At 37.6% G+C, this 13,664-nt stretch overlaps 1 protein-coding gene across 1 annotated transcript in view; it reads left to right on the top strand.

Annotated features, from left to right (window-relative positions):
- LOC107147647 (phospholipid-transporting ATPase FetA-like) overlaps positions 1–13,664 on the top strand; it is a 66,293-nt gene that overhangs the window by 36,981 nt on the left and 15,648 nt on the right. Inside the window, exons 9-13 of the mRNA XM_048783117.1 lie at positions 5,236–5,392; positions 7,948–8,136; positions 9,531–9,646; positions 10,447–10,541; positions 13,441–13,636. Coding sequence (XP_048639074.1) covers positions 5,236–5,392; positions 7,948–8,136; positions 9,531–9,646; positions 10,447–10,541; positions 13,441–13,636 — 753 coding nt within the window. The remainder of the gene's footprint in view (positions 1–5,235; positions 5,393–7,947; positions 8,137–9,530; positions 9,647–10,446; positions 10,542–13,440; positions 13,637–13,664) is intronic.

Genomic DNA, 13,664 nt, shown 5'->3' with positions numbered 1-13,664 from the left:
ATTAGATATAAAAGCTAATCATTTGTAAGTTGTTTTTAATATGAGCAAAGACTGGCAACTGAGAAGTGGTTTATTTGGACTGTCATCTACTGTTTCTAGCCCTCTTTTGTCCTGTGGGGCAAAAATAGTGCAACACAGTGATGCCACTGTACTTAGCACTCTGTTCCCTTCTCAGCTCCCCAGTCAGGCAGAAGACAATGAGAAACAAGACTCTCCCCAAACATCACTTAAGAATAGGGAATGTTGGGCTGGGGTTGTAGCTCAGTGGTAGAGGGCTTGCCTTGTGTGTGAGGCACTGGATTCAATTCTCAGCACCGCACTTTAAATAAATTAAAGGCCCATCCATAACAAAAAAAAAATATTTTAAAAAAAGAATAGGGAGTGTTTACCTCCTCACATCCTCAGGTTTGATTATCGGATAAGATTTGAGAGTTTAAAGATAGCTGTAAGTCATTCAGAATATCTGGGGTAAAAGTGGAACAAGAAGGGTCTGCCATGATTGGATTAGAAATAAGACCCAGCAATATGCTGTCTCCAAGAGACTCGCCTCATAAGCAAAGACACCCATGGACTAAAGGTGAAAAGATGAGGGAAAAATATATATCATTCACCTGGATCTCATAAACAAGCAGAGGTTTCTATCCTCATATCAGATAAAGTGGACTTTGAGCCAAAGTTAATCAGAAGGGACTAAGAAGGTCATTTCCTACCCCTTAAGAGAATTATACATCAACAAAACATAAAAATCGTAAATTTTATGACCCAAACAGTGTGGCACCTAAGTACATCAAACAAACCCTTCTGAATTTTAAGAGTTGAATAGACCACAACACAAGAATACTGCATGACATCAACACACCTCTCTCATCACTAGATAGATCCTCCAAACATAAATTAAAGAAGCTATAGAACTGAAAAACACAATAATTTAGACTTAACAGACATATATAAAATTTTTCATTCCTCAATGACTAAATATACTTTTTTCTCAGCCACACATGGATCCTTCTCTAAAACAGACCATACCTTAGGCCACAAAGCAACTCTCAGCAAATACAAAAAAATAGAGATAATTTCTTGCATTCTTTCAGATCATAATGGAATGAAATTAGAAATCAACAATAAAATAAAAAATAAAAGCCACCTGGAGACTAAAAAATGCACTATTGAATGACCAATGGATTGAAGAAGAAATCAGAGATTAAATTAAAAAAAAAATACTTAGAGGTAATGAGAATAGCAACACAAGTTATCAAAATCTCTGGGACACTATGAAGGCAGTTCTAAGAGGAAAATCCATTGCATTGAGCACATTATTTAAAAGAATAGAAAGTCACCAAATAAATAACCTAACATTACATCTCAAAGCCCTAGAAAAAGAAGAACAAATCAAGAAAAGCAGAAGACAGAAAATAATTAAAATCAGAGCTAAAATCAATGAAATTGAAACACACACAGAAAAAAAAAATTCAAAAAAATCAATGAAACAAAAAGTTGATTCTTTGAAAAAATCAATAAAATGGATAAACCCTTAGCCAAGCTAATGAAGAAAGAGAAAATGCACATTACTAATATTTGTGATGAAAAAGGAAATATCACCATGGACACTATTGAAATACAGACAATAATCAAACTACTTTGAAAATCTATACTCCAAAAAAAGAGAAAATCATGAAGACATCCACATATTTCTAGAGACATATGACCTATCCAAATTGAATCAAGAGACATAGAAAATTTAAACAGATCAATTTCAAGCAATGAAGATGCCATCTAAAGCCTACCAACAAAGAAAAGCCCAGGACCAGATGGATTCTCAGCTGAGTTCTACCAGATCTTCAATGAGGAAATTATACCAATAGTCCTCCCATTATTCCACAATATAGAAAAGAAGGGAACCCTTCCAAACTCATTCTATGAGTATCACACTGCTAGTATCACACTGTTACCAAAAAGACACATCAATGAAAGAAAACTTGAAACTAATATCCCTCAAGAAAATAGATGCAAAAATTCTTAACAAGGGGCTGGGGATGTGGCTCAAGTGGTAGCGAGCTCTCCTGGCATGCGCGGGGTGCTGGGTTCGATCCTCAGCACCACATTTAAAAAAATAAATAAATAAAGATATTGTGTCCACCGAAAACTAAAAAATAAGTATTAAAAAAAAAATCTTAACAAAATACTAGCAAATCACATATAAAAACATATTAAAAAGACAATGCACCAATCAAGTGGGGTTCAAATCCAGGGATGCAAGGTTGGTTCAACATACAGAAATCAATAATGTAATTCATCACATCAGTCAACTTAAAGACAAGAATCACATGATTATCTTGATAGAAGTAGAAAAAGCATTTGACAAAATTCAACATCCATTCATGCTCAAAACATTAGAAAAACTAGGGATGGTAGGTACATACATCAACATTGTAAAAGCTATATGTGCTAAACCCAAGGCCAACATCATTCTAAATGGTTGAAAATTGAAAGCATTCCCTCTTAAAACTGGAACAAGACACATAATATGCCCACTTTCACCACTTCTATTCAACAGAGTCCTTAAAACCCTAGCCAGAGCAATTAGACAAAGAAATTAAAAAGACAATGCACCAATCAAGTGGGGTTCAATCCAGGGATGCAGATAGGAAAAGAAGAGCTCAAACTATCCCTATTTGCTAAAGACATGATTCTATATTGAGAAAACAAAAAAAAATCCATTAGAAAGCTTCTTGAACTCATAAAAAATTCAGCAAAGTAGCAGGGTATAAAATTAACACCCATAAATCAATTGTGTTCCTATATACCAATGACGAAGCAGCTGAAAGAGAAATTTAGGAAAACTGTCCCATTCATAATGCCTCAAAAAAAATTAAAAACTTGGGAATCAATCTAATGAAAGAGGTGAAAGACCTCTACAATGAAAACTATAGGACATTAAAGAAAGAAATGGAAGAAGATTTTAGAAGATGGAAAGATCTCCCATGTTCTTGGATAGCAGAATTAATATTGTCAAAATGGCCATACTACCAAAAGTGCTATACAGATTTAATGCAATTTCTATTAAGGTTCTGATGACGTTCTTCACAGAAATAGAAAAAGCAATCATGAAATTCATTTGGAATAATAAGAGGCCCAGAATAACCAAAGCAATCCTTAGCGAGAAAAGCAAAGCAGGAGGCATCACAATACCAGACCTTAAATTATACTACAGAGTTATATTAACAGAAAAGAAGACACAGAGACAAACCCACATAAATACAGTCGCTCACGTCCTGCTCAGGCAGTGGAAACAGTTCATCTGCGTGGCGAAGGCTGGCGGTGAAAAGACCACACAATAGGGAAGTAATTTTTTAGAAAGCGGGGGCAGGACTGCTTTATGACCTTATGGGCCAAGCTTCCACACTGGAAAGAGAGAGAGCACAAGAACCCACTTTATTTATACAAGGGGGCTTCAAAAGGAATTCAATGGAATGTTATTTTGCCAAATAAGGTAGGAGGTGGGCTGTCCAAGCCTAATGGAAACGCCCAAGTCCAGAGCTATGAGAGCTGTCCCATTGGTAGAGCGAGGGCAGAAATCTCACACCTTGGGCAGTCTACACACGGGAATGCTGGGGATCCTTCCCAAGGGGAGATCTAAGTCCCCATGGGTCAGTACTGAGTAAAAGACCACTCCAGTAGTGTCACAGGTGGCGTACCACATACAGTTATTTCATCCTAGACAAAGGCACCATAAACATACATTGCAGAAAAGATAGCCTCTTCAACAGGTGGTGCTGGAAAAACTGGAAATCCATATATAGCAGAATGAAATTCAACCCCTCTCACCCTGCACAAAAATCAACTCATAGATCAAGGACCTAGGCCTTAGACCAATGACCCTGTGCCCACCAGAAGAAAATGTAGGCCCAACTCTCGATCATGTCGGCTCAACTTTCCTCAAGACTCCAAAAGCACCAGAATCAGTAAATGGGATGGTATCAAACTAAAAAATTTCACAACAAAGGAAACAAAGACGTGAAGAGAGAGCCTATGGGAAAAATCTTTGCTCTCTGCACCTCAGCTAGAGCATTAATTAATCTCCAGGATATACATAGAACTCAACACCAAACAAATAACCCAATCAATAAATGGGCAAAGAAACTGAATAGGCACTGCACAGAAGAAGCAATTAGAGAAATGCCAATTAAAACTACATTACTACATTGAGATTCCATCTCACTCCAGTCAGAATGGCAATTAGAGAAATGCCAATTAAAACTACATTACTACATTGAGATTCCATCTCACTCCAGTCAGAATGGCAATTACTAAGGATACATTGGTGTGGATGTGGGGAAAAAGGTTCACTGATGCATTGCTGGTGGGACTACAAATTGGTGCATCCACTCTAGAAAGCAGTATGGAAATTCCTTAGAAAACTTTTAATGGAACCACCATTTGATCCAATGGCCCACTCCTCGGTTTATACTTAAAGGACAGAGATGCAGCCACATAATTATAACAGCTCAATTTACAGTAGCCAAGCTATGGAACCAGATGAAAGTATAAAGAAAATGTGGTTCATATACATAATGGAATTATTACTCAGCCATAAAAAATGAAATTATGGCATTTGCTCTCAAACAGATGGAACTGGAAAAATATCATGCTAAGTGAAATAAGCCAGTCTCAAAAAAACCCCAAACAAAACCCAAAGGCTGAATGTTCTCTCTGATATGTGGATACTAACCCATAACAAGGGAGGGTAGGGAGGGGAGGAATAGATTCATTGGATTAGATAAAGGGAAATGAAGGGAAGGGAGGAGGGGTTATAAATAGGAAAGACAGAATTAATCCGAAATAACTTTCCTTTGCTCCTAAATGAATACATGGACTAGTGTGTATTATGTACAACCACAAGAATGGAATCCTGATTGGAGTTGTACTCCATGTATGTATAATATGTCAAAATATACTCTACTGTCATGTATATCTAAAAACAGCAAATTAAAAAAAATTAAAAAAAAAAAAAAGAGTCTGCCAGGTAGTGCTCAGCTTGTCTCCTGTGGGAAGGATCTCTTGTGGCCCAAGCAACTGGATAGTTCAAGTGAGAGCTGTAAGTACCTGAGAAACCAGCACAGTATTTATCTTGCTTTTCCCTTCTCAAAAGTTCTCATCACATTCCAGAAACTACCCCCAAGTTGATCTATAAAATGTCAAGCTATTGACAGCTTTGTTCTGGCTTATATGTTCCAGAAAGAAAAAGATAACTTCAAAAAGCTGGCCAGTCCTGCCTTTCCATTTAATGACAAGACTTTGGTGGAAGCAGTAAAAAAAGGAGATTACCGGGTGCATTTGTTTTTCCTCTCCCTCTCATTATGTCATACTGTGATGTCACAAGAGAAAGTAGAAGGTGAGGGAGGCCTGAGGCTTCATGGACTGAGAATGTGTCATAGTGTAGGTGGGTTGGAGGTGAGGTGGTTTGATATGATTTGTATGGCTTAATCTGAAAAAGAACTTTCCAACAGGGAGTATTGTCCTGCAATAGAACATGTAGTCAAGACAAGTAATTAGCTGGGAGATACTCAAATAAGAAACCACCTCTTGGTTTTGGGGGACTTTCGTTTGTTTCTTTGGTACCAGGGATTAAACCCAGGGGTGCTTAACCAGTCAGCCACATCCCCAGCCCTTTTTAAAATTTTTCATTTTGAGACAAAATTGCTAAATTGCTGAGGCAGGCCTTGAACTTTTGATCCTCCTGCCTCAGCCTCCTGAGCTGCTGAGATTATAGGCATGCACCTCCATGCTCAGTTGGATACCTCTTGGTTTAAAGAAAGATTCAGTCATTGAACAGGGTTCACACTTAATGCCATTTAGGGAACTTCTGAATTGTCCCCAAGAGTAATCCTACCATCTCTGACAAGACTTTCTAAATAATGAGTTTAGTTGTCCTCTTATTTTCTTTTTCTTTTTTTGGCTGCTGTTGTTGACACAGGGTCTTGCTATATTGTTACCCAGGCTGACAGTTGAATGTTATCATTCTGCCTCAGCCTAACCAGTAGCTGGGATTGCAGATGTGTATACTACTACATCTAGTTTATATTAGCTATTTCAGTAACCAAATGTAGCAAAATCATTGATTAATTTATCCAAAATTTTTCAAAAAATAATGAGAAATGAATGATTATAAATTAAGATTTTTTTCTTAACAAGAAAAATATATAGCTGGGTGTGGTGGTACACACCTATAATCCCAGTGACTTGGGAGGAGGATCCCAAGTTTGAGGCCAGCCTCAGCAACTTAGTGAGATCCTCAGCAACTCAGCAATACCCTGTCTCAAAATAAAAAAAGAAAAAGGGGTTGGGATGTGGCTCAGTGGTGAAGTGCCGCTGGGTTCAATCTCCATACTTAAAAAAGAGAGAGCGAATGTACACAACCAAATGAATAGTGTACTTTAAAGTCAATAGTCTCTTAATATTACCACCAGTAATGCCCTATATTTATGTTACTTTACAGTTTTATAAATAGCTTTCATTTATCTTCTATGATCTTTACAATAACCCTCTGAGGTTATTGTTCTGAGGCAGAACAGAAAACATGATCCCAATCTTACTGAGAAGGAAACTAAAGTTGAAAGAGATTGTGGGCTTGTGCCTCAGTGGCAGAACACTTGCCTAGCATGTCAATCCTTAGCACCACATAAAAATAAACAAAATAAAGGCATGCTGTCCATCTACAACTACAAAAACAATTACAAAAAAAAAAAAAGAAATTGATTTTTAAAAAGAGATTAAGTTACTTGCCTAAAATCCTGTAGTTCAGAAGGTTAGAGATAAACCAGGTGCAGTGGCATGTGCACACCTATAATCTCAGCGACTTGGGAAGCCAAAGGAGGATCACAGGTTCAAAGCCAGCCTCAGCAAACTATAGAGAGGCCCTAAGCAACTTACTGAGACCCTGTCTCAAAACAAAAAAAGAGTTGAGGATATAGCTCAATGGCAAGACATCCCTAGATTCAATCCTCACTACCACCAACAACAAAAACCCTGAAGGGTAGAGATAAGAATCCAAATTTCTTATCTCCTGGCCCTGTGACCATAGCAGCCTCCCCATCATGTTTCTTTGTGTCTGCCATTGCAACAAGATGCTATTATTTAAAGCATATTTGGCCTCAATTGTCCAGTAGATATTTCTTATGTCTGACCTAAAATTATCCCCTTACCTTCCATGTTCACAAGTATAAGACTCTGATGATGCCTGTTTTAAAAATCAAATTGACCTTCAGAAGAGAAATAGCCAAAAAAAAGATACATGTTGTGATAATAGTCTAACAAAGGAGTTCTAGAAATATCCTGATTAATACCAGATTGAAAGCTGATTCAACAGAGTGAGTCATTTAACTTCTCAGGGTGAGTTAAAGGTGATAATATGCATCTACACATTTATTTTAAACTGCTTACTAAATAATCTGTCTTTTATCTTGCATAGCAGTGTTTAGCCAAGTGTGGCCAGTCTTCTGCAGCAATTTATGCCACACGCATGAGAATCCACTAAGAGATTTATTAAAAATTCAACTTCCTAGGTCCTTCTTCCAAATTTTGTGATTGTGGATTCAGTACGTTTGAGTGGGGCCCGGGAACCTCATTTTTAATAAGCTCTCTGAACCATCTTTACCCATAAAGTTGGAACGGAATGCCTGTTTTGTTTGTATACATTGCAAATATCATTTACCTGTGTGATATTAACTCAGGTCTATGAAACAAGTTGGAAATATTGGAAAGGAAAAGAGATTGACATGTTTTATGCAACCTGCCCTTTTAGCACCAGACTTGTGAAGAAGTTTTGAGGAAAGATGTACCCTCCTGGGCTCCATCTTTATTTAAGCCACTTGGAAGACAGTGTCACTTCTGGGTGGACTTCAGCAGCTCATCTCTGTGGGCTCTAGTTGCCCTCTTCTCTCCTGTCAGGTGAGCTGGTGTACCAGGCTCAGTCCCCAGATGAAGGTGCCCTGGTCACTGCTGCCAGAAACCTTGGCTTTGTGTTCCGTTCCCGCACGTCTGAGACTATCACAGTGGTTGAAATGGGAAAAACCAGAGTCTATCAGCTGCTGGCTATTTTGGACTTCAACAATGTGCGCAAGAGGATGTCTGTTATTGGTGGGTGTCCCTTCTAGTCAGCGCGCTCGCGCTCTCTCTCTCTCTCTCCTTTATACATATTCACAATTGACTTTCTCTTTCATCTACACACAGATGTCTTCTCCCACTCATGTGTCTTCTCACAGGTATAGTGCCTCAAATATAAACACACATCCATTCCCACTTTGTCTTATCTCTTTTGAATTTTCTCTCATACATGTAAGGGAGCTCACTACCATGTACTAATAAATCCTTCTCTAATGTTTCTGAGTAGTGGCTTGTCAGCACCCTCAAAGTCAAATAAGAACATAGAATAAATTCATAAAGCCTGAACATGGTGTAAGAAATGGAAGCAAATAATACAGTCAGCCCTCTTAGGTTCCATATCAGACTCAAACAACTATAGATTAAAAATATTTGAAAAAAAAAAAGTTGCATCTGGATTGGGGGCATAGTTTATTGGTAACTTAGTGTGCTTTTCATGAATAAGGCCTGAGAATCAATCTCTGCACCAAAAAGAAAGAAAAAAAAAAAAAAAAACAAGTTCTGTCTGTACTGAAAATGTACAGACTTTTTTCTTGTCACATTCTCTAAACAATTTAGTATTATAACTATTTATATAGTACTTACATTGCATTAGGCATCATAATTTAGAGATGATTAAAGTATACAGGTGCTGGGAATGGTGGCCCACACCTGTAATCCCAGCTTCCCCGGGAGGCTGAGGCAGGAAGATCAGGAAGATCGAGAGTTCAAAGCCAGCCTCAGAAAAAGCAAGGTACTAAGCAACTCAGTGAAACCCTGTTTCTAAATAAAATACAAAATAGGCCTGGGGATGTGGCTCAGTGGTTGAGTACCCCTGAGTTCAATCTCCAGTACCTTCCCTGTCCAAAAAAAAAAAAAATATATATATATATATATATAGGAGTATGTTTGTAGGTTATATGCAAACATTATGTTATTCTATATAAGGGAATCAAGCATCCGTGGATTTTGGTATCCACAAGGATGGGTATCCAATACCCTAGGATACTGAAAAATGATTGTATGAGAAAATTTATACTATCTGGCTTCCTCTATCAGTTTGGCCTCAGACTGAAGAGAAAGAAGGTCATTTTTCATCTTTTGTCCTTACTAAGTTGGGCTTGGGTCTGAGACTTGGAATTGATAAGCTAAATGTCATTCTGCATCAGAGTCTTCCACAAGTGATATTAAACGCCTTCCATAGATGCCTTTGTTGCTCTCACCAGCCCTCACCATATCATTTATCCTATGTGACCACTCATTGAGTTCTTAGCCTCCAAAGGCAACACAAACAAATGTCATGGGAAATAGCCTCTTGCCAATCCTCAGTGGCCCAGATAATTTCTTATAACAATAGGCTTAAATGGTTGTTTTGCTTAATTTATCTTTAGTGCGGACTCCTGAAAATCGGGTAATATTGTTCTGCAAGGGAGCAGACACCATCATCTGTGAGCTGCTTCATCGTTCCTGTGTAGCCCTTAATAAAGTGACCATGGAACATTTGGATGTAAGTCTTTAGACTTCAGGAGAGGAATGGTGCATCTGGACACATGTCCACAAATGTGTCCCCATGTCAATGTATTTCTGTTGTTACCAGCAGCCAAGGAATCTACTTGGATCACAGCTGGCCAGATTCAGCTACCCACCTGCATAAAAAATAGACAAACAATGGAAAAATGAATTTTATGCCATCTTATCAAACTGAGGAGCAGCAGCTAGACTGCTTCTCTGCAAGTCCCACAGAAGTGGTTATAATTTATAGAAACAAAAGCCAGGTGGTATGTAGATGTAGCTAGGCTATACTGGACAGTGAAAATAGCAGTTTCAGCTTCCTTGGCATTGCTGAGCCAAGGGATAGTTTTTATTCTCACAGCTCAGGAGCTCTGTTTCATTCTATGGGTGTATACTGGTATCTGTGTCTCTTTAGTTGGTAGAAAACTAAAACTGTCTCATTTTGTGGTATTTTTACTGACGATATTGCCAACTTCTATGTCAAAGACTTGAGTGGGACAGTATCCCATAGGCATGACAAGAATTGTATTTATGGGAACACTTAAAGTAATCAGAATTGTTCAGTCCTGAGTAGTCCTCCTTTAAGAGGTCCCATGGTCAGATCTGGTGTTTGTTTCAGAAGAGGACCTGCTGATATGGGAGGCCTTATCCACAAGCCATGATGAAAACAGGAGCAGAAAGTACCTGGCCTGAGATTCTGAGGAGGCTATTTGATATCTCCCTCTGTTGTCTACAGGTTTAGAATCCCCAAGGGCACCTCCTTTCTCCCTATCTTCTTCTTCTTCTGCCCTGTAGTATTTGGTATACATCAAAAAGAGACTGGTTCCAGCTGCTGGCATGAGAAAAGAAAAACAGATCTATACATCTGGGATCTCTACACCTAAGCATGGGTGTACAAAAGATTAGGGGAATGAGGAGAGAACAAAGAGCAGGATGGAGAGTGTTTCAGATTATATATATATTATATTATGTATATTATAATATATAATATATAATCTAAATATATATATTTGGAATATATATGTAATCTGAATATATATATATATAATCTGAACCACTCTCTATCCTGCCCTTTGTTCTCTCCTTATTCCCCTAATAATATATATTTATATATATATGTGTAAATATGTATGTATATATATATATATAAAATTAGGGGAAAATATATATAAATATAAATATATATTTATATTTATATATTTTTTTTATATATATAAAATAAGGTAAATAGATTGAAGAAAATTCTGTTTGATTTGGCTATTTAAAGATGACTCTACATTAATATATAGCCAGAAGTCAAAGAAAAGATATCCAATAAGTATATTAAAAGATGTTCAACAGGTGTTGGGGTTGTGGCTCAGTGGTAGCATAGCACACTTGTCTGGCATGTGTAAGGCACTGGGTTTGATTCTCAGCACTGCATATAAATAAATAAAACAACTAAAAAAAAATCTTTAAAAAAAGACATTCAACATCTTTAGTCATTAAGGAAATGCAAATAAAAAACATGAAATATCACTTTATACCCACTACAATGGCTAAAATAAAAAAGATGACTAGACAATAATAAGAGTTGGCAAGGGTTTAGAGAAATTGTAAACTTTATACATCACTGATGGAAAAGTAAAATGACATAGCCATTTTGGAAAACAATCAAATTGCATTTCCTCAGAAAGTTAAGCATAGACTTAACTCATAAAACCGTTTTAGATATTTTGACATGCTTCCTACTACCACCTTAATAGACACTTACAGTGAGGCCTGACTACACTATACTAACCACTAATACCAAACCTATAAGAGTCAAGCTTCAATAACCCACTCATGCAGAAGAACAGCTCCAGGGCCTCTAAGCCAGGGATCAGCAAACAGATCACACAAAAATAGATTATAGGGCTGAGGTTGTGGCTCAGTGGTTGAGCACTTGCCGAGCATGTGTAAGGCATTGGGTTTGATTCTCAGCACCACATAAAAATAAATAAAATAAAGGTCCATTAACAACTGAAAAAAACAAAAATAAACAAACAAAAAACAGGGGGCAGACAATATTTGGCCCCAGGTCCTGGTTTGTTCACCCCAGTACCAAGAGAGAAGAAAAACATATATATAGGGATAAAAGATAATGTTGGGCTGGGGTTGTGGCTCAGCAGTAGAGCACTCACCTAGCATGTGCAAGACCCTGGATTTGATCCTCAGCACCACATAAGAATAAGTAAATAAAATAAAGGTATAAAAAAGGTAATGTTAAAGCATGGTGCTAAATTATTAGTTGAATGGATTACTGAATCTGTCAGTGTTTTATTAAGCTTGTCAAGTGCTTTTATCCTTATCCAATACAAAATCAGTTTCTGCCACTATCATATCCTTCTTAAGAAGTTTCCTGAGCTGGATGCACTGGTGAATGCCTGTAATTCCAGTGGCTAAGACAGGAAGATACCAAGTTCAGAGCCAGCATCAACAACTTAGTGAGACCCTCAGAAACTTAGCAAGACCCTATCTCAAAATAAAAAATGAAAAGGACCAGGGATATAGCTCAGTGGTAAAGTACCCTTGGGTTCAATCCCCAGTACCAAAAAAAAACAAAAACAAAACAAACAAAAAAAAACACACAAGTGTCCTGAGATCTTCTCAGGCTGCCAACAGGACAGAAGTTTAAGAGTTGACATTCCTTACATATATTGCTTTTTATTAATTTCACCTGACAGTCAATATCAAACACTCATGAATTACACATGGAATTCTTATAATTCAAACTATGTTTCTCTTTGCTTTTATAATGCCAACATGAATTATTTTGTAGTTTACTATAGTGGCAATAATCTAGAATTATTGCTCATGTGCAGTTCTCCCTACAAAAAATCTGTTTCTAACCCACACTTGCATGTATATTAGTTTTGTCCTAAACCACCCATATTTTCACCCAGCCTTCCTTATGACCATCCTGCAGATGCTTAGCTATGGTTAGTCAGGCTATAACAGTGGCCAAACAGTAAAAACATGCTACCTCACCTAAGAATATTTCAACAATGGCCTTGTTAACACAGCTGGCTGTAGCTAATCAACTGATGGAGACAATTACATAAGCATGTGCTATGTAAGATGTCCATTGAGTATTTGGTGGAGGGAGGAAAGAAGAAAAATTAAAATGAATGTATGCTTGAAAAAGAACAGTAACACCATTAATTGTTTTTTATGAGAACTCCTTCTTTTTACTTTATTATTCCTTTTTTTTTTTTTTTTTGGTACCAGAGATTGAACACAAGGGTGCTCTGCCACTGAGTCACATTCCTAGCCCTTTTAAAATTTTATTTTGATACAGGGTGTTAATAAGTTGCTTAGGGCCTCACTAAGTTTCTGAGGCTGGCTTTGAACTCATGATCCTCCTGCCTCAGCCTCCTGAGCTGCAGGAATTTCAGGTGTGTGCCCCATGCCCAGCTTTCTCTTCATTTTCATGCCACAGTCATTACTAGCCTCTCTGTAGAAGGTGAATTATTATCCCAATTTTATAAAAAAACTAGAAGTCTTAGTTTTCCCCAGAATCACATAGTAAATTATAGCTAACTCTGGGTAAACTATAGCTAAAGGTTAGAACCTTCTCTCTTAGAACTATTCTCAATATTTTAGTTTATGCTGGCCCCATCCTTGGGACATTTTGCTGAGGAAGTTCAAGAGTGGCTTTTTGCTTAGACTAAGCACTAATCCCATGGTACTAACCATTAAATCCTACTTAGCAGGCAGATGGAGCTTCTGGGGTCAATCTTTCACTTTTTAAACTCAGCATTAACCTAGACTAGACTTGGTACACACAAATATCTTCCAGGATTTTGCCAGCGAAGGTCTTCGCACCCTCATGGTGGCCTACCGAGAGCTGGATGATAAATTCTTCCAGACCTGGAGAAAGAAGCACAATGAGGCGTGTCTGTCTGTGAAAGACAGGGAAATTAAATTATCAACTGTTTATGAAGAGATCGAGAAAGACTTGATGGTGAGTGTGAGGATATTGGGGACAGACT

The sequence above is a fragment of the Marmota marmota genome, unplaced genomic scaffold (genome assembly GCF_001458135.2).
Source record: "Marmota marmota marmota unplaced genomic scaffold, marMar, whole genome shotgun sequence".
Lineage (NCBI taxonomy): Eukaryota > Metazoa > Chordata > Mammalia > Rodentia > Sciuridae > Marmota > Marmota marmota.
This window is presented reverse-complemented; position numbering and strand designations above follow the sequence as displayed.